The following is a 27,760-nucleotide window of genomic DNA, read 5'->3' as shown; positions in this document are numbered from 1 at the left end:
GATTATACATCAGAATAACACATAAGTTACAAATTTCATGCGGGTGATACCGCGGGCATAGCTAGTAAAGATAATAAATGCTGAAACTCTTTGATCAACCAATGGCATTTTAAGATAACAAGCTATATAACAATTATTTATTCTTTCGAAATTGTAAATCGGAGAGTGTGTAATGATGATTTCATATTAATTATTCAAATGCCCTCGAGGTAAGAGCTGGACCTCAAAGATCATAATTGTCTTTTCACAGGACTACGGTGTAATGAATTCCTTACGAAGGATTCAAGTATATTTGGAATTACTTAGAAAATAAACACATAACATATATATACGAAATTTGAAATTTAGTTGTTGTAATAGGTCCTTGTTTATAATAAAAGGTTGTGCCAAAGAAGTTAATCTCATTTAAAATAAAAACTATTAATTATTATATAAAATCCATTCAGGATATATTGAAGTAGAATGGATATACTATACTGGGAAATTTGAGTCCTAAATTAGTCCCGTTTTTGTCTAAAATATAAATCTCTGTCTTAAAAGAGTGCTTTTTGATTTTTGTTTCTCTGTTATACAAGTAAATTATGTAGTGAAATGGGCAAAATGATGTGAAGGATACTATAATGTACAAATATCAGTCCGGAATAGTGTGGAATTCGCTAAGAAAAATTAGATCACTACCGCCAACATTTGTTATATTCTTCAGCATATATTACTCCACTGTCAATTAGTCTACTGTTGGACTTATGCCTTTTGCATAATTTTTCATCTTCTTCGGTCTGCGGTGCATCTTGTCCAGGTCCGTCTTGCGGTCTTTTGAATGTCGCGCGATATCTGGCAGCTGGTCTACCTGCTTCTGCTTTCCATCCTAGGTCGCCACATTAAGTATGCGTATGTTCATCTGTCATCACTGCTTAGTCATACGCAGCCGGTCCAACGCCACCTTAGCTATGCGATTCTTTTGATGATGTCGGTAATTGTCACATTTGTGATGCATCATCAGAACATGTATGAAATTTTTATGCTAATCAATAATTAACAGATGGTAATATTGTTGCTTATGATGCGTGCATTATTATGAAATTTCTCAGAACAAAAACCGTACACACGAATTAGTATAACGAGGAATTTACCTATCTTTGTGATATCGATGTATTAGTTTCAATACTTAATCGTGCCTACGATAAACAATTTATCACAATAATCTGATAAGCAACAAAAAAAACTAAACATTTTACAGATCTATTGGACAGTGCTAGTTTCGTGGTAGTTGTGGATTGTTACTGATCTAATATATTCGTAAGTAATGTGGGTATTATTTTATATAACTATATTTTTTTAGTTTATACTTTAAATTTTATAGTAGGTTTTTATATTAATGGTTTATTGTATGATTAATCTTATACATAAAATTATCACGTGTCACAGTTTTCGTTCCCATACTCCTCCGAAACGGCTTGACCGATTCTCATAAAATTTTGTGAGCGTATTGATTAGGTCTGAGAATCGGCCAACATCTATTTTTCATCCCCCTAAATGTTAGGGGTAGTCCACCCCTTAAATTTTTTTTTTATTTTAAGGCAAAACAGGGACAGAGCTAGTTATTATATAATGCTTACATTAAAAAAATACTTTATCGAATTTGTAAATTCTTATTTCATTCTTTTTTAAATTTGTTTTATATTTATTCGGCACCGATTATATGAATATATGACACAGTATTGTGCTAACTCTTGGGGATACATTTTATCGGTTGCGAAATATACATCCAAATTTCATATCTGTAACTAAATCACACAATCATCGAATTGAATCCGTTTTAGCAATCGGTTGTACAAGTCTTCTGACTTTGTTGCGTCTAATTGATCAATTACCGTTTTTTTTTCTTGCCAAAAGCAAACACTGATTTCAAAATCTTACTATGCTTGTTGTTGTAATTTCATTTTGCTTATGTGTAAATTACACAGACGTTTCATTGCAAGTGTTCATAAGTACATTTGCTGTATAGGGGCCATTGTTAGCCATGTATCGAATCAGGTCGACCTTCGTAGTTAGTAGTAGTTATTTCCCTGGAAACTACAGTTAATTCTTGAAGAATTCGTTACGATAGGTTGTGTTTGGGAAACTACTCTGCTACCAAAATGTTAGGGAATATATAGGGGGATTTAGTGTGTCTGGCGTACCTGTATGGTTCTGCGGATTTCTTGGGCTTCAGGGTCTCGAAGATATCTTCGCTAGCTTTCACACACTATCACAGTAGGGTTTCACAGTAGGTTTAACACAGTAGGTTTTCAGTTCTAATTTATTTCAATTCACAACAAATGCGCGCGCGCGTCAAGGCCGCTGTACGGTCCGTTTGTTACTAGTTATGGGAGGGGCAGGGAAAGCCGCGGGAACACAGAGATTAGAATTTTTGATCATCACCATTAACACTCTTGAAAAAATCCATTTGCAGTAACATGTTGGGACGGCTGGTACTTATACCGGCTTTATTAGCAATCGTTAGCTGCGATTTGCCGTTAGATGTCAACGAGGTGGTCTTCCGAGACGATGACTCTCTCGGATATCGACTGCCCGAGGACTTAGACCCGATATCGTATGAAGTAGAAGTAACGCCTTATTTCGAGGAAGCACCAGAGAATAAGACTCCATTTACTTTTGATGGTGTGGTGACAATAGCTGTCAGGGTAAGTCGACACTAAAATTTAAAATATGCAGCAATCTATGAAACACCTCAGCCCAGTGGTAAACTTCGTAAAAGTCCTCTGACTCACGTAAGGTGAGGTATGGCAGTAAAATTACAGGGTATGAAGACCTTAACTCGACGACCCCGGGTAAGACTGGGTATGGCTATTTTTGTTTATAGGCGACTGGTACCATTTACCATAAGAAAAACCAACAGCATGTTGGTTTACCTGATCAGATTTAAATAATATACAAAGACACATTATTATAAAAAGAAGTAGATGCGTAGTTTATAAAAAAAATGATACTCTGTTCACAGTAGAGTAGAATATTTCAATTTGTTGCATTCTATATTTAATCTTTGATGTTTTGATAGCCTCGGTGGTCTAGTGGTTTAGCACACCGCTTTACTATCCGATGGTGGTGGGTTCGATTCCTTGCACGGTACAAACATTTGTATTCGTGAGTACGATTGTTTGTATCGGTCTGGGTGTTCTCTATGAATAATATGTATTTATTTATAAAAAAAAAATGTGTCCATGTATTTATATCAGTTGTCTAGTACCCATAACACAAGCTCTGCTTAGCTTGGGACTAGATGGCGCTGTGAGAATTATCCTGAGATATTATATTTGAAAAACTTTGACAATGAATAGCGAAATACAAAGGCATTTTGCTTATACAGCCTAATTATATTATGAAGTAATAATAATATTTCGCGATAAAATGTCTTTTATCGTTTTGAATTATTAAAAATCGATTAGTCTGTAATATTTTGTTATTAATTAATACTGGCTAATCGTACTAGAGATAACAGATAAATATTATGTGTATATATTCTAAAAGTTACCTTGAAACTAAGAACAACTAAGAATTTCCTTCGTTATTGCTCTAAATTTCAAACAATACAACACAATAATAATATGAAAATATGCATATTTTATAGTGTACCTAATTCACCACTCATGCGTTGTCGTTCTAGAGGATTATCCTGCAGTTTCGCGGCCTGCAGAGCATGTGTTATTGGTATTAGATAACTGATAGAAATAATAAAATACATTAATATTCTAAATACATACACAATCTATATAAAAATCCCACACAATACAAACAATAATTCTCATGAATACATTTGCATTTTAAATTGATATTTGTAACTTTGTATAAAATTCACCACTACTCTAAACAAATGTGCATGCTTATATAATTGTTATCTTAAGTAAACTGTGATTAACAACGTTGGTGATTTATCTTTCATCTCATCACACATTGTATGTATATATAATGTTGTATTACTGTTTGTTAGTCCTAAATAAATAAAAAATAATAATACAAATGTTGCATTGAGTGGAATCGAACCCGCGACCAACAGATAATGCGGTGTGATAAACCACCGAGATCGTCAACTTCTTTGAAGATACTCTGTGTAATTCATGACAATATTTATGTATGTATTTATTTCACGCCAAAGCTCATTAACATTCATGTGTGAAAGGTAACAAACAAACCGACAAATAGACTTTCGTATATATAACATTACTATTTATTGATGTGGATTATTCCATTGGTAGTCCAGTACCTATAGTACGAGCTCCTCTTAGTTTGGAACTAAATGGTATTGTATGATATATCTAGTTTAGCATACCTCTTTACTTCTGATGGTCGCCCGTTCGATTCCTCGCAAGGTACAAACATGTGTATTCATGAGTATGATTGTTTGTATCGGTCTGGGTGTTTCTTATGTATATATATTATGTATTTATTTACAAAAAATGTATCTAGTTATTATTATTTACTAGCTACATGCCCCGACTTCGCACGGGTGTACATGTATTATATATATAAACCTTCCTCTTGAATCAGTCTATCTACTAAAAAATACCGCATCTAAATCCATTGCGTAGTTTTAAAGATTTACGCATACATAGGGATGGACAGACAGCGACAGCGACTTTATTTTATAGATTTAATGATATCAATAATATAGTATCCATAACACAAGTACTGCTTCCGTTGGGACTAGATGCCGCTGTGAGAATTGTTCACGGATATTTTAATGTTCTTATGCTGATATTATTATTATATATGGATATTTTAGCTGAGTGGAGTCATTTTGGTGATTTATATATGACACTAGCTGTACACGCGACTTCGTCCACGTTGAATTTAACTTTATTTTTCTGAAAGAAAATATTTTATTCTAAATTAAAAGAAGCCTAAGTTAGTCCTTATTACGTCAACTACCTGTCAAAAAAAGTCCCGTCAAAATCGGTCCAGCGATTTCAGAGATTAACCGGAACAAACAGACCGACAGACAGAACAGATAAAAATTGTAAAAAATGTTATTTTGGTGTATATACCGTATTTGTATTCATATGCATGTAGTAAAAAACGGTTATTTCAATATTACAAACAGACACTCCAATTATTTATATGTATAGATTTAGTTAAGTTGATTTGTTAGCGTTCAAGTGAAAAACAATTGTGGTTAAAATATATTATTTCATTCTACGAGCACACATTACAAAGCACTTGTTCGGTACAGGTAATGGCTACCAGCGGAAACCGTAGTGTTACTATATATAAAAAGTTGCCATATATATTGTTGACTTAAACAGATTTTTTTGTTGTTGTTTCTGTTATATTTGTAAGTACCGAATAAATATTTTTTCTTTTTTTTCATATTATTTGGCAGGCACTAAAGGATAACCTAACTAGTTTGATAATTCAAGAAAACGTTAGAAACATAACAGGAGTGAGTTTAGAGGCCAATAGTACAAACACTCCAGTAACAGTAAATGCAACAAATCCATTTACAAGGATTAGAGAGTTTCATTTACTGAGAGTAAATTTAGACGAGGGTGTTACATTGGTCAATGGAGATGTATATTTGTTAACTATTACGTATATCGGGAACATCAATGAGACGCCGCTATCGAGAGGCGTTTTCAGAGGAAGTTATAGAGACAAGGACGGAAAACTACAGTAAGTAAACAAATTGGTTGTTATATAATTACTTGGTACTTAACTGTATATTGCGCATTAATATATAATATGTATGCATATATGTGTAAGTGTATGTGATAAATTGTGTATGAAATAGTGGACTGTATTTGGGATAGGTCAAGGGATTTTAGTAAAATGAGTTGTTAACTGCACGGCGTATATTTCAGTAGCGAACTATATACTCATAACAAAACAAAGGGGAAAAATTACTTTATACAGTATTACCAGCAATACGAAAGTGTTGCTCACTACTATTATTGAATTTGCCTAATTTACAATATGGTAAATATTTTATGTACGTAACAGCGTGCAGTATATGTAAATTATTATTATTTAGTATTTATATGTATTGCCTTTTTTTATTTCTCTAGTCTATTCTTGCGCCATCTACCACTTTTTGTCTTGTCTCCTGTACTCAAAAGTTGTCTGGAAGAGATTGCTTACGCGATAATATCGCCTTTTGTACCTTTTTTCTTCTGTTTATGTTGTTTGTACGCACCCTGTATAAAAACAGAGAGCGTTTAGAAATTTATTGCGTAACTGAACATTAAAATGTTTGACATATTATTATATTCTAAAGTGAAACAGAGTTCGCGCGGTCAGCTCGGAATGTAATAAAATAATATATGGCGTTTATGAATATAGATGCTGACAACACTGGTAGGTACACCCGTAAAAAATAGAAAAAGAATTTTGTTGATATATACTGTAAATTTAGAGATATTCACAGAATAGTAATATTTTTCTGGCACCGTCCTAATTATTGGCACATGTCAACATTTCTTGCTCATAGATTAGATTGTTACGTATGACGTATATCATGTAAGTATATTATGTTTATGTTATTTCAATTATGATAAGATTAAAAAAATTACTGCCTCATAATGGCCACAAATTTATAAGTATCTAAAATATTTTCATTACAGATATTCATCACTAGATATTATTATATAGTATAATAATAATAATATTTTAGGACAATTCACACAGCGCCCTTCACTGCCAAGTTAAATAGAGCTTGTATTATGGGTACTACTTAACTGATATAAATACATATATGAGTTTTGGTAAATACATACCTAATATACATAGAAAACACTCAGACCGATACTAACAATCATACTCATGAATACAAATGTTTGCACCGTGCGAGGAATCGAACCCGCGACCATTGGAAGTAAAGCGATTTTAATCGCTAAACTAACGAGGCCGTCACTAAAAAATAGATGTATTTACTTGTAATTGCAGTTGGTATGCTGCAACGCATCTTCAGCCAGTAAACTCGAGACAAGCGTTTCCCAGCTTCGACGAACCCGGATTCAAATCTACCTTCAATATTATCGTTAATCGTCCAGCACATTTCACCGAAACGTTCTCTAATATGCCAATCAAAGAAAATTCAACGTAAGTTTTTTTAAATAACTAGAATGTCTAACTGTTCAAGGAACAATATATGTAAGTGTTTATTATGTATCTGAAATGTCTAAAGTATCACCTGGTAGTAAATGACATGTATGTACGTGAAACGCCACTTATATACTTTTATTATATTTGTATATATTTATTCTATTTATTTATTAGGTCTTATTTATTTAGAAGGTTTACACCAGTATAACTATATTATGTATATAGCGCTTTAACTTTAGAATGGTAACGCGACCTCGCGTCTCCAGCTATGACACTTGTAGGTTCATTACGTGGGTTTTAGTGGTTAAGAATACCATACCTCAGCACCTCTCTGGTGGGGCACCGGTAAAATAAAGTATATTAACTATATAGTTAGTACCTAATGAACTACTTATTTTATGTTCACTTATTTCCAAAACAGCAATATTTATGATACTAATATATATACATGCTAGATCTAAATGTATAACTCAAAGGTGACTGACTGACATAGTAATCTATCAACGCGCAGCCCAAACTACTGGATGGATCGGGCTGAAATTTGGCATGCAGGTAGATGTTATGACGTAGCCATCCGCTAAGTAAGGATTTTGATTAATTCTGTCCCCAAGGGGATAAAAGAGGGGATGAAAGTTTTTATGAAACTTTGTCAATTTTAAACCGATCTGACTGAGACTTTGCATGCATAAAGCTACTATGACATAGGCATCCCCTAAGAAAAGGTAAATTACACCAGGTAAGGTTTGATAAATTACACCCCTAAGGGGATAAAATAGGGGATAAAAGTTTGTATATATCTTCTTAAATTTTCGACTGATTGAACTGAAATTAAAGATTGGAGCTACTATGATGAATACGTTCACTTAAATACTATAGGATTTTGATAAATTCAACTACGTAAATGTATTAGTTTGAAACTATCAGTGCCTAATGGAACTAATAAATTATGACGAACAAAATAATTTTTAGCTCTTTAGGCTACTTTTATTTTAGAAAAATAAAGTTAAATTTCACGCGGATGAAATCGCGGGAACGAAAACTTGCTGTCCTGTTAAAGATAAACTTGCTGTCCCCAAGTATCGTTTAGAAAAAGATAATAGGTCTTTTATGGGAATAGGTATAAAATATTACAACAGGATATACTGAAATTACCCTTAAATAAATTCAAAACATCTGTTATATCATATTGACTAAGCTAAGCCTGTTACTCACTAAAAGATTACTTGAATGACGAGAGTATATGGCAATAGTTGTACGTGTACAGAATTTTCTTTTAATGTTAGACGTAGACCTATATAAATAAACATTGCATATAAAAAAAAGTAATTCAATGGAGTTTCTTGCCAGTTCTTCTCAAATAGATCTATATATACGGAATTGGACGGTAGGAAAAAAATATAAATTTAAAAATGACCCTAGAAAGGAAACCTACAAGAGCCATAACTGGAGTGGCGAGATCGCTTTAGCATTCTAAAGCGGCGTTGGCCCGCCCTGTAGATGGTAGGGCCGGGTCCGTCTCGTTGTTAGGGCGACCTATTTCGTCCTACTCTACCTGTACCCACAGGTACAGTGTACGCATACGCATCCGGGGCCATGTACTTGAGGATATAGGTGGAGCGGAGTTAGGTATGCCCCTGCCTCTAGCCTCTAGCCTTCCTCTCTTTTCTTAGCGTAAGCTTAAATATAGGCTACTACTATATAATTATAAAGAATGTTAAAAAAATTCCATATACTATAGCTATTGGTTAAATTTTCTTTTAATTGGCAAAATGATTTGATTGTAATCGAAGGTTTGTTACAAGTTTTTTTAATTAATTTTCAATTATATTTGTTACTCTAAAATTGCCTTAAATAAATTTATTAAATAAACCTTTTTAAATTTATACATAGTGTTAGTTTAATATTTTTCATATACTATTTTCTTCTGTTGTACAATGCAAATGCAAGTGAAATCATATTCTATCAATTTTTTTCACAGCCAGGGCGATCGTGTACGGGAAGTTTTCTATACCACACCAAGAATGTCTGCCTACTTGGTCACATTTCATATCAGCGAAGAATTTAAAGTCATTGCAGAAAACAACAACGCAGAAGAGCCCTATCGTATCTTAGCCAGGCCTGAAGCTGAAGGGCAGGGTGAATACGCATTGGAAGTGGGACCACCCATTACAAAATGGCTCGTGGATTACTTCAATATTAGTTACTATGGTATGGCAGATGGTTTGAAGAATGACCAAATAGCGTCTCCTGATTGGGCGTCTGGAGCCACGGAAAACTGGGGTTTGGTAACGTACAGGTATGTTCTGTATTAACTGTACTATTATAATAAAGAGATAAAGTTTGTGAGGTTGTAGAGATAATTACTACATCTATTGAACTGATTTAGAAAATTCATTTACCAATAGAAAGCTACGTTATTTGGGAGTGTCATTGACTATATAACACAAGTTACAACCTATAGTAGCGGACCTGCAATGAAAAATGTTGCAAAAACGGAGAAAATATGACATATATTGAAGTGATAAAATTAATTGGATCTTTAATTGTATCAAACTAAATAAGACTAAAACAGATATATGATATACCTTTAGCAAAGCAGGTTATTGCAATAGTAATAAAATTGATATTGAATTGAAATAGATATTAGAATAAAATTACTGGATACATGGATCTGCTGGTCACAAGTTCAAATTTGGGCGTAAAATCAAATATAAAAAAACCTTGTGTGTCAATTTTTCGATAGACTCTTCGAAGATGCAAACAAATAACAAATTAATCAGAGAGATGGCACAGCGTGAGTACACCTACCTCCTGAGGTGATAGATTCAAATATACTCAGCGAAATATAGACAAGTTCTTTGCGTTCACCAATAGTCAGTAAAGATCAATTCCGATTGTATTATCATAGACATCTCTGATTTTTGGCGATCTCAGCAGTCTAACGATTTAGCACGGCCTTACATCCAATGTTCGCGGGTTCGATATTTTTCGATGTAAGTTTAAGTATTTCTGACAGTTTTTTAGTAGCCATAATACAAGCTCTGCTTACCTTGGGGTTATCCGGGCTGTGTTAATTGGCCTGTGTCATTCTTACTATTTGTATTTATCTACTCATACATGTATGCCTTCCATTTTACTACGTACTGATCGATCGATTTTGAATTTTAACATCCCTAGTGCATTTATCAGAGGATATTCTTGCTCTAAACATGGCTTTATTCTAGAATTTTCCTCTTCCATTGCTGAATTGACCAAGACCGATCTATAACTGTAGTTAATTTTCAACAGAGAAAATCGTCTTTTATATGAAGAGGGCGAAACCAATATTGTGGACAAGATAAACATTGGAACAATAACAGCTCATGAACTCGCTCATAAATGGTTTGGCAACCTGATCACGTGCAGATGGTGGGATAACGTTTGGATTAATGAGGGATTCGCCAGTTACTTTGAATATTTCGCTATGGATGGCGTAAGTCTTATTATTTTATTTTATCCTCTTTATTTTTTTTTACTTGGGATTTTTGTACACAAAATGTGACGATGACAATTATACTAACTAACAAAAAATAATAATCAACTTAAATTAATGTGATACCAGCCAAACTAATAACTTGACTACATCCGAAGCTGATTCTGCCAATATATGGGATATGTAGGTGGCAACAAACAAGCATATGACCCATTTGATGGTAAACGGTTACCATAGTCTATGGATGCCTAAAACACAAACTGAATTCTTGGTTCAATATATTTATATGTATATATTTTTACTACACAGGCTGATCCATCGTTGGAGCTGCATGACCAATTCATCATCATGTACTTACAAAGCGCCTTGAGTGCTGATGCGTCATTGGGAACAAGAGCTCTGCGTCATACTGTGAACAGTCCAAGTCAGGTGACCGGTCACTTCTCAGGCATCAGCTATTCCAAAGGAGCATCTCTGTTACTCATGTTGAAGCATTTCTTAGGAGAGGGTACCTTCAAGACGGCTCTAAACAAGTTTTTGCTTGACAGGTGAATGATCATTTTTTTTCTTGTTTCTATTATAAAGTTCCGTACATACAAATTAATGTATTAAAACATAAAAGTGTTGTTAGTACATGTTATTACGTATATTAAATTATAATCAATCAATCAAATCTAATCAATACATCAACGCATTGCGTAAAAATCAGGGCTATATGTTTGTTTTGTAAGCGCTATGTTAATGTCCTATATACCTAATAAGTTTTTATCGCCTTTTCGCGATTAAACAGTTAAAAAGAAGAAAAAATAAAAAAAATTTACTAGAAGATAAATCCACGTAACATAGTCTATATATGTGACCTCGTAACATAGTCTATGTTACGAGGACACATATATGATATCTTGTATCTCAAAAAATAACCTGAAAGCATTATTTTTCTTTCCAGGTTATTTTTTTAAAGTTTGTTCAGATAAAGTCTCTACGTAGTATATCACAAAATCGCCGTCGCTATCTGTTCGCTTGCTGTTTAAATTACTCAACGGCTTTTAATGCAGTTTACATCAATATATAGAGATTATTAAGGAATAAGAATAGAATAAGCCGAGAAATACATTCGTGCGAAGTCGAGACGAGAAGTAATTTGTAAATTACATTAATAACTACTAATTTACAATTTACACTAATCAATCTTAGATATTTATTGTCAGTATACAGATTATGATAAATTAAATTGTATAAAAATATAGAATAATTAGCTAATAGTTTTAGCATAAAATATTTTGAGCAGTTGAGCGTAATGATGACTGGCTCATTAGTCATGCTCGAGAACTGGCGCTGTAGGGACTGGGCTGCTTAGATTACTACGACTGATTTATTTTGTCATTCAACCAATTTAATATATCGACTCTAATATATTTATCCTATTTTATAGTCTATTTGTATTAAAAAATGTTATATAGAACTTAACACCGGTTTAAAAGTGCAATGAATTTCTTGCTCATTTGACGGTCTCGGTCGTCTAGCGGTTTAGCATACTGCCTTACTTCCGATGGTTACGGGTTCGATTCCTTGCACGGTACAAACATTTATATTCATGTGGTATTGGTGTTTTATACGTATAGTATGTATGTATTAACGACAAAATAATATCAGTTGTCTAGTATCCATAACTAGCTTTAGTTAGCATAGCAAGGGTCTAGATGGTGCTGTGTAAATTGTCTTGAGATTATTATATCTCTTGTGCTGCAATTGAATTCCGAATGAGTTGTTAAGTATGACTATTCAAAAGTGCTTAAATTTATTTGAATAACGAATGGTTATATTCTAATCTATACCTGCCGGGACTTACACTTACATAAGTCGAGATTTTACTTAGTTTCTTGAGTACAAAGATTAAGAAAATAAACAATTTGGTGAACAAAACACATATGTTTGGATATGACTAATTTAATGACATACGCATTAGCACAACATGTTGTAGATAATACTATTATTATATTATCTGTTAACATAATTAATCACTTTAAGGGCATTAATATCTGCAATAATCCTTCCAAAACGGAATGGTACTTACAATACTGTCGTAATAATCCTAGTCTCGTTGTTGTAAATGTTGACGGCCTTGGTGGTCTAGCGGTTTAGCATACCGCTTTATCTCCGATGGTCGCGGGTTCGTATTATGAAACAATTTTTCATTACAGCTCTACTCATATTAGTTGTAGCTTTCCTCGATAAATGGGCTCTTCAATACTAGATTAATTTATAATTTAATAAAAAATAAGTCGAAGTTATATAGTCCAGATATACATATGTAATACTAACTGAGCCTGTAAACATTGTTTTGCCAAATAAATTAAAATCACTTCTATTTTGTTATTAAAAAATTATAATATAAAAAAAATTGACCAAAAATAAACATTAATATTAGGGGTTGACAATCTTATCACTTAGAATTCTCAGACCTACTGAATATGATCAAGTCGTTTCGAAGGAGCATGGTAACTAACATTGTGACACGAGAATTTTATATATAAGATTAAGTTTCTGACCGGATCCTTTTATCGACACGCACTTGACGTTTTTTTTTGTTATATTTGTTTTGCAGGTCCTATGAGCATGCATTCCCTGAAGATCTGTATCGTGCCTTCGCAAGTGCGGTTGAGAACAGTGAACAAAGTACAGACGTAGATATAGAAGCCTTCATGCAGTACTGGGTAGACGAACCAGGCTATCCATTACTGACTGTGGAATTTGATACGGAAAATGGGGTCTTAAGTCTTACACAGGTAAGGTTAAAATGCAAAAGCCAGCTACGACCCACAGCATTAGTCTAGTTTGAAAAACAAGTGATTCTATAAACATTAAAAACATAAAAGTGTGTGAGAATGGACTGATATTCGTTGCTATTTCACGCAAAGATTGATTGGACAAATTCGAATGCATTTGGTATACAATAGATCATATTGTAGATTACTGCATAATATAATATATCAAAAGAAAAAATAATAATAACAAAAGACAATTCATACAGCTCAGTTACATCCCAAATTAAGCAGACCTACTACGGCTACTAAATACTAATATAGAAATACTAAAATATATCTTTTTATAAATACATATACATATATTATATATTTAAAACACCCAGATGAACACTATTTGTATTGGGTTGTATTATACAAATAATTATACCAATGTATAAAAATTGTTTACATCCATTACATCAAAACTGCGACCATTGGGATTAAACTGATAAAAGGTTTTAAATTCGGACACCGTTCTTTCCTTCTAATATTAATTTGTTCATCTTCTAATATAATTTATGTTCTACGAGTATACGTATTTTTTTTATTTTTAGGAACGCTTCCTTATAAATCCTTCAGATGATAACACAGACCAGGTATGGCCCTTACCATTAACTTTTACCACTGGAGATGACCCCGATTGGTCTGACCTAACACCCAAACATTTAATGACTACCCCTACGCTTGAGATCGAAGTGGAGGCCGGCGAAGAATGGGTTATTTTCAACTTGCAGCAGAAAGGTAAGATTATTTTGATCAAGAATATCATCAATATCATTGTCCAATCTTTATGCTATTATTTGGGGTCGGCGCAGTGTCACTTCTTCCACTGATCCCTATCGGCCATCATTTCTGAGCTTACTGTCCTTTTATACATTTTTCACACAATCCATCCATTTTTTTGGGCTGTTCTCTCTTTTTCTGTTCATTCAAGTATTTGACATGTTCGTGGTTCATGTCAAATACTTTCTTTAAGACATGGTCACTCAAAATGAGGCCGTCAAATAATGACTCTGACTATTCCATCTAGTTATAATCATTATAGCGTTAGGTAGTTATTATTATATTATCTTAATATTGTGTTACATTACTAAACACATAAATATTAATGTTTTTAGGTATATACAGAGTAAATTACAATGAACGAAATTGGGAATTGTTAGCAGCTGCTCTTGATGAAGACCATACCAAGATTCATCATTTGAACAGAGCTCAAGTAAGTCCTTCAAACTATTTCTTGTTTCAGTTAAAGTTGAGAAATATCAATCATACGCGTCAAAATATGTTGTGTTACTATATATATGGTCATGAGATGATGTTTATTTGTTCATTAATAATGATTACTTTCATGAGATAAAAAGTCAGATTTCTTCTATTACATAAAAAAATATTATATTTAAATTATCCGAATGCAATTCATAGTACCCCTATATATTGTTTTGCAGATTGTTGATGACGTATTTGCACTTATGAGGGCAGAGAAATTGTCATACATGCTTGGATTCAGGGTTCTTGCATTCCTGAAAAAAGACACCGGTTTCTACTCGTGGTATCCAGCTATATCCGGTTTTAACTGGTTGCGTAATAGATTACTACACATTCCCGGTACTTTGGCGCAGTTTGATGTAAGTTTTTACAAATATTTACTTAATATTTGAAATTATGCTGTATTATAATGTAATACAATTTTTAATTATTTTCAATTGTTACGATTACGATTTCATATAACATAGTTGCAACTGTTAACATGTCTACATATAATGACAAAGCGAATTTATTCAAACGTCAATTATTAACAATTTATAAAGTAGCTACAAAGCTCCCTCCCTAGGCTACGTGGCTCTCACTAGACCTCGACGCTCTCCAACTAAACTACGACGCTCTCCCACAAGACCACAATCACGACACTCTCTTGATATAACTCTGAACTAATTCTTTATTAAATTATTCTTTTAGGATCTTCTTCATCAGTACTTAGATGAAGTAGTTAAAGATGTTGGATACGATGGTCAGCCTGGCGAAGCTGTCACCAGAACACTTAACAGATTCTATATATTGTCTTTCGCATGCAATGTAGGATATCAGGGTTGCCTTGAAAATTCAGCGCAGAAGTACGCCGCGTTTAAAGATGATAATGTTAGGTAAGTTACAAGCCTGACTACACCGCTTTCCGTATACATATAATAATAATAATAATAATAATAATAATAATGGCCTATGCATCTGGTATAGACGGTCCGTATACATATATATATATGTACATTATACAAAAAAATAAGAGCGATATCTAATCGTTCAATGGTTAATTCATGAATATTAAGACATTTTATACTGTTTGGTTATGGAATATTCAATGGAAATGTAAAGTCAAGTTGAGCTTGCTCCAACTTATTTCGTATTCTATATTATCGAAGGAAAAATAGAACAATAGAGGGGAAGGGAAAAACAAAGGTACTGCTACATCAAGCAGAATAAAGAAAAAAATAGAGTCATATCATAACAAGAATAAGAAAAGATTGATGGAAGATCGTGGAATATGACAAGAGCATCACGGACAAGAGCGCGGCTCTTAAATTATGAATAACTGAATCTGAGTCATTAACTTAAAATGCAGTTTATAAAGCTCGCAGCAGGTTACTGAAATAATGAAGTGACAGAGTTACCTCCTGGTACTTAAACGCCTAATATGTATGATTATGATTAATAGAAGAGTATTTTTTGAGAGCACTGTTATTTTGAACATAAATAAAATATATAAATTTACCGTCACGACTAAATCCTAGATGGGGTAGGTAGAAGGATCGTCAACTTTCGGGGTTATGGTAACACAAAACCTAGTGGTCCAAATTTATCTGGATATATTTGAATACAGCAAGGTCCATAAGTGAGTCAACTGCTGTATCTTGTATAATTTTGGGATTTCTTATTTATGTTCCCGTCATTAGAGTGTCAGTTAGTTCAATTTACATTGACATCATATTTTTTTGGTGTCGACAAGATTTGAACGGACGACTTTCCCGACGATTGCTGTATGTTCGTGATGAAGACCACTGGGTTTAGAATTAATTTAATTATAAATTTTAGAATAGTTATAAGAAAGCTAAAACCCCAAATAAATAAATGAAGATTACTGAAATATGAACATAAATAACGTAAACATATTATCACAAATTTTATAATAGTAATATTGTACACTGCAATATACTAATAACTTATAAACAAGGCTAGGCCAATTTCCTTATACATTTATAAAGCCTTTACTTACGACGGATTAGGTTTTATTACCGTAGTAGTTATAAGAAATAAAAATATTGCTCACTGATGACTAATAGAGTTCAGTCACGATATGTATGTACCTACATAACACAGATTACAGCAACATAAAAGAGATAGCGGTTTCTATGGGACTTTTTGACTATAAACTAATATACGTCAATTTGCTTTTATAATTGAACTATTTGCTATGAACGTAGATGATTGATGTTTTCTTTCCTTCAATACTTGTTACACTTAGTACTTATAAATTTTTATGTCACAATCTCCTCTATATTATTATGAACTTGAATTAGATAAGATTTATTCTCCTCTGCGTGTTATATACTTCATAATAGCTACAATGATTTTCTGAACGTATAATACGTTTTTACACTAGAATTATTAATGGTCACAGCATGTATAAACTAAAAGTATAATAAAATATAATAACCTATATGACAAAAAACTAAACTATATTATAGGAGAATATTTTATCTTATATTCGTGAGGAATAAACATAAAAAAAATAGTTTTAAAAACTTTCATTTATCATATCATATAGTTAAATTATCAGAGAGTAATTTTTATAACAAATGGAGTAGTAGTAGTATTAGTAGTCTTTTTTTGAGGCCTGCCTAATCTCACCTTACAAGTAAGCACAAAATCAGCTTACAAAGCAAGCTCTTTAACATGTGATATACTTGAAATAGAAATAGAAATAGAAATAGAAATAATCTTTATTCAAATAAACTCATTACAAGCACTTTTGAATAGTCATATTTTGATTCTACCACTCATTCGGAATGCAGATTCATCACAAGAAGAATGAGCAAGAAACTTGTGTGTTGCTCTTTTTGATAGATGTTTTTTTTATATAAATAATTACAGTGTAACAAGTAAGAGGCATGCGACAATCAACATAGAAATCGCTACGCACTCATTATTAGTGTAATCAGATAATATTGTCAGTGCTATGTATTTAAAATTTTTCTACAAAAACATTATTATCGTTAACGAATTCTTCAATTTTATAGTAAGCTTTTTTGCAAAGGAAGTGTTTTATTTGACATTTAAATCTTTTTTCTGGCAGATTTATAACAGACTCTGGTATTTTATTGTAAAACCTTACGCAATTGCCATAAAACGAATTACTAACTTTAGCCAAACGACATTTAGGTAAAATCAGTTTGTTATTGTTACGTAAGCTTTTATTAGTGCAATCACTAACTCTTTTGAAACTGTCTATATTCTTCCTGGCATACATGATGTTTTCATAAATATATTGAGAAGCAACGGTGAGGATATTTGATTCCTTAAAGCACTCTCGCAAAGACTCCCTGGAACCCATGCTATAAATGGAGCGAATGGCCCTCTTTTGTAAAATAAATATTGTATTTATATCAGCTGCTTTGCCCCATAACAAAATACCATACGACATAATGCTATGGAAATAACTAAAGTACACAAGTTTAGCTGTTGCCACGTCTGTTAATTGTCTAATTCTTCTTACCGCATAAGCGGCAGAACTAAGTCGACTCGCTAATTTAGTAATATGGGCACCCCATTGCAACTTGGAATCTAATGTGATACCTAGAAATACAGTATCATCCACAAAATTAATAGGTTTATTGTCCAACATGATTTTTGAATCTACCGGTCTTACATTGGGGAGAGTAAATTTGATACATTTAGTTTTATTTGCATTTAGTAACATATTATTAGCCGTAAACCATTTTAAAACATAAGAAAGAGCACCGTTTACTTCGTCCAAATCATCAATATGTCGATTGACTTTGAATACTAATGAAGTATCATCAGCAAACAGAACTATGTCAGCTATCTTTTCTACCATATAAGGAAGATCATTTATGTAAACTAAAAATAAGAAAGGACCTAAAATAGAGCCCTGAGGAACACCCATTTTAATACTAGTTCCTTCAGACTTTACACCATTTATTTCGACAACTTGCATTCTATTATTTAGATAGGATTTCATCATGCTTTGTGCTTCATATCTAATACCGTAATGTTCAAGTTTGAGCAAAAGTGTTTCATGTTCAACGCAATCAAATGCTTTTGAAAGATCGCAAAATACACCGACTGCATCCTGAGACCTCTCCCAAGAATCAAATATATATTTAATGAGAGCTACACCGGCATCAGTAGTTGATTTACCGGCCGTGAAACCAAATTGTCGACTGTGAAGCAGTTTATTTACTTTAAAGTGTTGTAGCATTTGATTGAGCATAATTTTTTCAAACACTTTACTCAATACTGGTAAGATAGATATAGGCCTATAATTACCTACCACAGTTTTTTCTCCTGACTTAAAGAGTGGAGTTATTTTGCTATGTTTCATTAAATTGGGAAAAACACCGTCAGAAATACATTTATTGAAAATAATTACTAAATATGGAGCAATAACATCTATAGCGGTGTTAATAACTTTAACAGACATGCCCCAATGGTCTTCAGTATTTTTTAAATTTAATTGTTTAAATGTTTTAGTAATTGTAGCAATGTCAATAAATGTAAATTTAAATGTAACCGGACAAGAAACAACATTATCAATAAGGAATGATTTAGCTGTACCAGGAGAAGAGTCCAAAGAGGAAGTAATATCAGTTGGAATATTAGCGAAAAAATTTTCAAAAATATTGACAATTTCTTTTGTGGACGTTACTAGTTTATCATTATAATTTAGCGTAAAATCGTTATATGGACTTTTAACTTTGCCAGTTTCTTTGTTAATAATATTCCACACTGTCCTTATCTTATCCTTGGACTCTTTAATTTTTTTATTTAGATAATTAGACTTTGCTACATTACATACCTTTTTAAAAGTTTTTGAGTATCTTTTTACATAATTTACGAATGTACTATCGAAACGGTATTTTTTTTGAGCATATAAATCAAATAATATATTTCTACTTTTAAGAATTCCCTTTGTAGCCCATTCTGAAAATTTTGTTTTGTTAATAATACTGATAGTTTTTTTGTTAAAAGCCTTATTATATTCGTTAGAAACAATATTGAAGAAATCTGTATAAAGTTTGTTAGGTTCATTAGATGGAAGATAAAAATCTAATTTACTACGAACTGATATTTTAAATTTATTTATCTTATAAGTAGTCAAGTCTCTTTTTAATAAATTAATTTTCCCAATTTTGTTTAAGTGATTTGGAAAAATAACTATTTGACCACAGTGATCAGAAGGAAGGTTGTTTATTATTATTTTATCTAAATACTCACTGTTGCTAAATATGTTATCCAAGCAAGTAGCAGACGTGGCAGTGATACGAGTGGGTTCGTGGAAGACATTACTCAAGTCAAAGGATTGAAATAAACTCATTAATTTAGTTTTTGTGGTATTATGTGATAAAATGTCAACATTGAAATCACCACACACTATAATTTTTTTGTTAATATTAAATACTCTTTTTAAAATATCCTCCATTACCTCTTCAAATAAATTATAATCACTATTTGGAGGTCTATAAACACATATAACTATATAATTGTCTAGTTCCACACAGGAAATTTCAATACAACATTCAACAGAAAGATTGCCAATATCACTACGTTCTTTTACTTTTATATTATTTTTCACCAATATCATAGAACCTCCTCTATTTACTATTTTTCTATTAAAGCAGCTGACAATATTATAATTGTTTAAGCTGAACATCATATTGCTCACTTTGAGCCAATGTTCAGTTAAACATAGAACATCTATATTATTTTTTTCTAAAAACAATTGAATAATTAATTCACAGCCGAGAAAACTTTGTATGTTCTGGTGAACAATTTTCAATTCTGATAGCTTTCCCTTTGTCTTTTTCAGCAGTTTAAATCTGCAGTCATATTTAAATTTTTGTAAATAAAAGGATTCTTACTAGAATCAATATTTATGTCAATATTTTCAGTATGTTTAGTATTAACATTAGTACAAGTACTACTAATTGGATTAATGCAACCCATTATATTACTTATAATGGGGTCATTTATATTATAAGCTAGTAAACTAGCTATATTTCTTATTTGTTTTTTAGGCAGATAAAATCTATCTCCAGTCATACAAAAGTTTGTAACAAATTTGTTACTATCAAAAAATAAAAAGTCATTATGACGACATGTCATATTATAAATTAAATTATTAATATAATATATGAACTTATTTTGTTCAATGGTCAGAGAACGACAGTAAGGAAATGCACATAATATTATTTTACCTATGCCCAGCTCAGCAATATTAAGCAAAGAGTTTACAAGTTTAATTACATGACTTTTTTTTACATATAAACAGTTGCCTAAAGCAATGACTAATGTGGTTAACTTATCATACCTACCATTAACCACCTTATTTAAAATATTAGGCAATGAAGCACCAGGAAGACAATTATTTATGACATGTTGATATAGACTTTCTGATAATGAACGGCCCAGACCCTTACCATATTCATCTGAATAAATAATTGTCCTTCGTACTGGTGCAACATTACAATTATCAGTTTTTAAAGACAAGTTAGAATTGAGTAAACTAGAACAAGGAGTGATTGACTCAGTCAAAACCGATGTGATTGACTTATTGTTATTTCCATTAGGGCTATACTGACAAGATTTAGGAGATTCAGGTGTCTCACAACAACATTTCTCTGTCAATGAGGTAAACCGCTCCATGTTGTAATTTCCCAACTCTATTAATTTATCCAGCGATTTACTATAATTATTAATTTCAAGTTGAGCACACTCATATTTTTTTGTTAAATTAGATAATGAAGATTCTAACTCTTGAATTTTACTCTTTAATTTATTTTGTTCTAAATCCTTATCATGTAAATTTGTTTTACAATTTTGAAGTTCTTGTAACAGGTCTAATTTTTGTCTTCTAATATTTATAGATTTTAAACATTTAGTATGAGTTCTCACTAACTTTTCGTTGAGACTAAGATATCTACAAAACCGACTTTTTACAATCTACATCAGGTAGAACTCATGCTATCTCTCTCCCGGCCTTATCCCATCTTAATTGGGGTCGGCTCTCCTAATCATCCGTCTCCAGAGACTTCGTGTTTAGATCGTCAATGGGTCTAAATTTTCACGCGTCAGGTCTTTTTTGATGGCGGCTATCCATGTAAGTCGAAGTCATTCATGCTTCTTTTGTTTTGGATTGACGTTTAGTATCCTATGGGTCATGTGGCCTTCTGGTCTTCTCATGCCGTGACCATACCAACGTAATCTGGCCTCAGTCAATTTATCCTGGGTAGGTGTTACTATAAATGTTTCTCGTAAGTAATGGTTTGGCACCTTGTCTAGAAACGTAACCCTAGCAGACCATATGAGCATTCGCATTTCGGTCATATGTAGCTTATCTGATTTTTGCTTCTTTAGTGGCTAACACCCTGCCCCATACATCAAAGCCTGTCTGATGGCATTTTTATATACTTTGCATTAACTAGGTAGAACTCATGCTACAATATTACATATCTAAAATCCTGGCGACTACCTGGTTTCTTAAGTCCAATTATAATAACTAATTGGTACCTACTTTAACAGAAATTAATTATAGATATATTTTTTGCTAGTAAACAATACAAACATTTACTCTTCTGAGTATTGTTTTATATTATTTAAATATAGAGCGTATTAAATGTAATGGATTAAGGGACCGTATTAGGTACATAGATTTTGTAATAAAAAGTATAATCAATCACATTTAAAATTAGTATTCTTCTTGCTAAGTACCAGTGTCGTGTATCGACTCTGGTACAATCAAGATTAAATTGTATTTGCTGCTGTATATATATATCACTGAATATCTCCATCAGTTTCAAATATCTCTATAAGTAATTTATATTTCAGTGTGGACCCTAACTTACGCCGGCATGTCTTTTGCACGGGATTGCGGCAAGGTGGCTACGATGACTGGAGTAACTTGAGAAATCGCAGATTGAATTCTAACAATCACGCGGATGCATTCGTTACATTGCGCGCTTTAGGCTGCACCAGCGACGAAAAGGCTGTTGAAGAGTAAGTATTTTTTTTATATAACTACTACACAACTGCTACTACAGCTAACTATTGCATGGCTTACCTCCCATTTTTAAAACAATGACATAAAAAAAATTGAGGTGGCACTCGGCTTTATCTTATTATACGGATTTAAAAACTGTCGATTAAAATCTACTTCATGATATAATATATTCTGTCTCTTGTATATCTCTCTATTTGTAACGTGCGACGAATCGAAGTCGCGACTATCGGGATTAAGACGATATGCTAATTCACTAGACCATCGAGGCCGTCACATTTATGAGCACATTATTGATTACTGCATATATTTTTATAGATTGCCTTGAATGTAGTATAAATGTAGGTTTGCTTTAAAATTTGTGTCGCATATTAAGTCATCACTAACATGCACCAGATAACATTATCAAGGTGGTACAATTATCTGTAATAGTCAAACATAATAGTGCATAACACTTCTATCAAATAATATTAAATATAACCACTCCAATATAATATGTAATGTAAATGATTAAAACACTTTTTGTTATCAGGCACTTGGAAAATATTCTTACCGAAGAAGTGAAGGCACAAGATAGGGTGAACGCATTAAATTTCCTCTACATGGGAGTTCAAACAAATGCCAATATCGTTCTACAATTTTTGAAAACTAGAATGGACGATGTCAGAATCGCGTGAGTAAATTCATTACTATGTTATCTAGTGATAAGAAACACAAGACAGTAACCTTGTGATTCTCTTCTAAATTACGTCGAAGAGGTCATGACTTCATCTGGCCAATACATGAAATAAATAACTTTGTGTATCAATTTATATTTCTGATTAATTCTCCAGTGGTGGAAACATGCATGTCTAATCAAAAATTTATCTGAGAGATGGCGAGAAAAGGCATGGACCCTGCCACTTCAAATATACCTAGCGAACTGTGGGCATGTCAAATATTGCGTTTACCATGACGTCGATAACTGACAATGTTTGGACTGAACGAATAAAACCGTAGGGCGCTGGTTCAAATCCGGCTCGAAGGACCATATACTGTAATTTTATATCATTGAAATAGAAATAGAAATAATCTTTATTCAAATAAACTCATTACAAGCACTTTTGAATAGTCATATTTTGATTCTACCACTCATTCGGAATGCAGATTCATCACAAGAAGAATGAGCAAGAAACTTGTGTGTGCATTTAAACTTATATGGTATAGAGAACAAAATAAATAATATTTGGCGAGAGTCATTCTCGGTACCGAGATGTAAAGTGTGGGACGGAAGATGTAAAGACCGGTTAGGTGCTATTTGCAAGCTGCATACCGCAACATTGCTTGCGGCCTTCAGTCGAGTAAGCTGATGTCCAAACAGTCAATGATATAAAAAACTCACAAATGAGTAACCTGGCAAAGTTAGCGCTATTGTTACTGCTGCTGTACCTATTGGTTTGAAGTTTCCGTAATATTTTTTCCCTAGTCTTACCTTAAGGAATTATGTTTTAATTTCAGAGTTGTGTTACCTGCTTGGTTTGAAAACGTTATCACCAATTTAGTATCGTATCTCAATGAAGAGGGCTTGGAGGATGTAAGTACTCACACTAGACATTGCGCAGATTTACAGTTAAGGGCTATCCCCGTTAAAGGACAATAGGACAAACGAAACTTGCGTAAAAGGAGCAGTATGAAATAACTTAGACTCGGTGCAGAATGCTAATATTTATTTTAGATATGCTTAAAAATACAAAGATTACAACGTATTAGACACAATCTCGCATATACATATATATTCTTTTATTTATTGGTAGGCGATTGGCTGTACCAATGATTAGGTATGTCTTCGATAATATAACCTACAATAATAATTTATTTTATTATTCAATTCAGGCCACATGGCCCATATTACAAATACCTTATAGACTAACAAAATACATAAAATAAAAATAGAAATAATAACTTATAATTTAAAATAATTAGGGCCGAATTTCGACCACTAGAAGACCATTATAAGAGTTTAGACACAGTTTTCAATTATAAATAAAAAAAAATCTAATTTTAAGTTTAAACCCAATTGATCTATTAGAAGTTTCGTTCGGTTTACATTCAAAGGAAGGCTATGTTCATATTACAAAAGTTGGCGTAGGGATTTCAGAAACTTTTTGTCGGTGGATTTTTTTATTTTTATTCAACTGTACTTAATTATGTCCTTATTCCAGATGGAAGAATGGGTTTCAGAAAACCAATCGACATTCCCTGAACATGATATTGCTGTAAGATCTATTAATACGGCTAGAAGTAACATGCAGTGGGGTTCCGAACGGGCAGAATTGATTCTTGCTGCTTTAAGAGGATCAGCATCCACTGCGATGCTGTCCATGACAGTGCTGGCAGTCAGTCTATTGGTTGTGATGATAAGATAATGTAATATAACTAATAAGTAATAATATTTAGTATGTGAAATGAAATATATTGATTGTATTGTAGTATTTTTTACTTGTTCGTATTTATCAAGTGATTATAATTTGTTAGTATAAAAATAAGGTCCCACTTAAGGATTTTGTTTTTTAATTATTGAAGGATTCAAATTTGAATTTAAAATAATGAATTTTTGGAGTCTGTGTTATTGTATTTTCCCCACATATGGAGTATGATAGGTGAATAAATTATTTTATATACAATGATTAGAATTCATTGTATTGAATACTTAATAACAATAAATAAAAAGTTTATTATTATGAAGTAGTAGAATTTATTATTTGACCACCTATTCAATTAATCTATGTTCCTTACATAGATTATTTGAACTATTGTTTTACTTTTTCACATTAGTATTAATTAGTAATATAAGATTGTATGAAATTTGATGGAAAATAAATTCTGAAAATATTCTATAATTTAAACGGTTGTTTTCATTACATAAAACACCACATATACACATTATATACGCGAAAGTGTATCTGTCTCTTTGTTTGTTACCTTATCACCACTAAACTGCAAATATATTTGAAAAAAATTTAAAGGAAGTTACATTGTATGAGGGATCGCCCATTCATGCATAAACGAAATATCTCCTCTGAAAAGTTCACAATCTTTTCTGAGAAGATAAAAACCATCGCTCCTAAGAATTCCTTCAATTCTTGTCCCTGACAGGTCTAGGTAGCTTTGAAAAAGGGTGAGCATAATAGATCTGTAGGTCGCAGTGCTAAAGGTCCAAGCACCTGACAATAGCCCAAACAACTCATTAAAAAAATACGTTGTAGGGCTAGAACTGACAAAACTTTCTCAACAAAGATCAGCATCAGAGATATATAAAATGAGGGACGAGAATTTGACTAGTATCGATGTCTAGAGCCAAAGTAATTTTCAATTTTTATTGTACTTTTCATTCGGTATATACTTTCAGGAAATAAAGCATCTTCAGCAGTTTATAGTTACCTTGATATATTTATTTATATTTAATCAACGGCCAAAAATTGGATTCAAGCTTCTGGCTTTAAAATTGAAAATACTTCCATACAAACTTTCTCTCTCCTTTCAGTTCCTTACAACCCTTTTTTCGCATTAAAGAGAAGCCTATGTAAGTGTTACATATGTATGTGGATGGTTATAAGGGTAGAGGAAGACCGAAAAAGAGATGGATGGACTGTGTGAAAGATGATATGGTGAGAAAGGGAGTAAATAACGGGATGACTGCGAACACAGATGAATGGAAGAGAAAAACATATACGACCACCCCAAATAAATGGGTTAAGGAAGAAGCAGATGATGATGATAATGTCCTTTCTCAGGATCTAGACTATCTGTGTACCAAATTTTATTTAAATGGGTTCAGTAGTTCTGACGTGAAAGCGAGACAGTTTAAGTTAATTTCGCATTTATAATATTAGTAAGGATAAGTTAACAATTTCATAATAATTTGTTAATAATGAAATTAAATACAAATTATTATGAAATTATTACTGATTATATTACTGATTCTTACAGCCAACTGATATTGCAATTCAAAATGAATCATTCATCATTCATCATCTGCTTCTTCCTTATCCCATATATATGTGGTCGGTATAATATGTTTTTCTCTTCCATTCATCCCCGTTAGCAGTCATCTCGTTATTTATTTCCTTTCTAATCATATCATGCAATTCATTTAGCTTTCCAGGAATTAATCGTTCAATGATATTATCACCAATACGAGTTCTTTGTTCTATCATTATCATAATCATTGTCATTTGTTTTGAACTTGTTTGACTGGACAAGTCATTATTATATTTATTTAATCAATATAAATATAAACAATATAGGTTGTGCAATACAATAATTAATAATACCTAAATATATACTGAATCATCATACTAGTGAACGGGTACTGGTTATAAAATAAATCAGTCATAATAAGCAGATCAGTCATGTGCTTATTATGACTGATTTATTTTATTACTCAGCTAATTATATTCTTTTTTTTAATCCTTACTAATATTATAATTGCGAAAGTAACTCTGTCTGTCTGTCTGTTTGGTCTCGCTTTTACGTCAAAACTACTGAACAGATTTAAAAGAAATTTGGTACACAGATACTTTAGACCATAAGAAAGGATATAGGCTACTTTTTAATGTGAAAAAAGGGTTAGAAGGTGTTAAAAAGGGGATGAAAGGTTATAAGGAGGAATCGTAATTTTTGAAGCTGGAGGCTTGACATTTACATTTGAGGCTATTGATTAAATACTAATAAATATAACATTCAAAGTTCGTAAAAATGTTACCCTTAAGGGGGTAAAAAATTTAACCTAAACAGGATTGAAGTTTGTATGGAAAATCATTTATTTTGGGTTAGATTATTGTTTGGTCGAACTCGCTAGAACACGCGGACGAAGTCGCGGGCACAGCTAGTCTTATATAAATCGTGCTATTTAGTATGTATTCACTAAAACTTTAAAAAATGTGAAGTTGAATAGCATTTTTTAAAAGAGCACCAAGGAAGTTCATTTGTCATAATTCACACTGTTGAATCTGCTTTCCGAATTAGGGATAGAATCAAGTTTATTTGAATAATGATTATTTCTATTATGCATGTGTTCATTTTTTACGATAGGTTATTTACAAATTACCAACAAACAAATCT

At 32.4% G+C, this 27,760-nt stretch overlaps 1 protein-coding gene across 1 annotated transcript; it reads left to right on the top strand.

Annotated features, from left to right (window-relative positions):
- Window positions 1–2,456: 2,456 nt before the first annotated feature.
- Window positions 2,457–25,397, top strand: LOC131844806 (membrane alanyl aminopeptidase-like). The gene is made up of 15 exons (XM_059193770.1): window positions 2,457–2,684; window positions 5,378–5,667; window positions 6,937–7,092; window positions 9,074–9,391; window positions 10,384–10,567; window positions 10,877–11,115; window positions 13,173–13,353; window positions 13,926–14,112; window positions 14,490–14,587; window positions 14,817–14,996; window positions 15,328–15,512; window positions 22,489–22,656; window positions 23,190–23,330; window positions 24,155–24,230; window positions 24,859–25,397. Exons 1-15 carry the CDS (start codon window positions 2,457–2,459, stop codon window positions 25,060–25,062), a joined length of 2,835 nt encoding a protein of 944 aa, XP_059049753.1. The 3' UTR covers window positions 25,063–25,397.
- The last annotated feature ends 2,363 nt before the right edge of the window (window positions 25,398–27,760 follow it).

Source organism: Achroia grisella, unplaced genomic scaffold (genome assembly GCF_030625045.1).
Source record: "Achroia grisella isolate CSIRO2021 unplaced genomic scaffold, CSIRO_AGI_Agris_v1 utg413, whole genome shotgun sequence".
Lineage (NCBI taxonomy): Eukaryota > Metazoa > Arthropoda > Insecta > Lepidoptera > Pyralidae > Achroia > Achroia grisella.
Note: the sequence above shows the minus strand (reverse complement) of the source record. Positions and strands in the feature narration are given on the sequence as shown.

What these genes read in the sequence shown, in the direction of transcription:
- LOC131844806 (XM_059193770.1), top strand. Translation starts at nt 2,457, where the DNA reads ATGTTGGGACGGCTGGTACTTATACCGGCTTTATTAGCAATCGTTAGC. An exon ending in AACAAGTTTTTGCTTGACAG is followed by an intron (nt 11,116 to 13,172) that starts GTGAATGATCAT and finishes TTTGTTTTGCAG; the next exon opens with GTCCTATGAGCATGCATTCC. An exon ending in ATGGACGATGTCAGAATCGC is followed by an intron (nt 23,331 to 24,154) that starts GTGAGTAAATTC and finishes TTTTAATTTCAG; the next exon opens with AGTTGTGTTACCTGCTTGGT.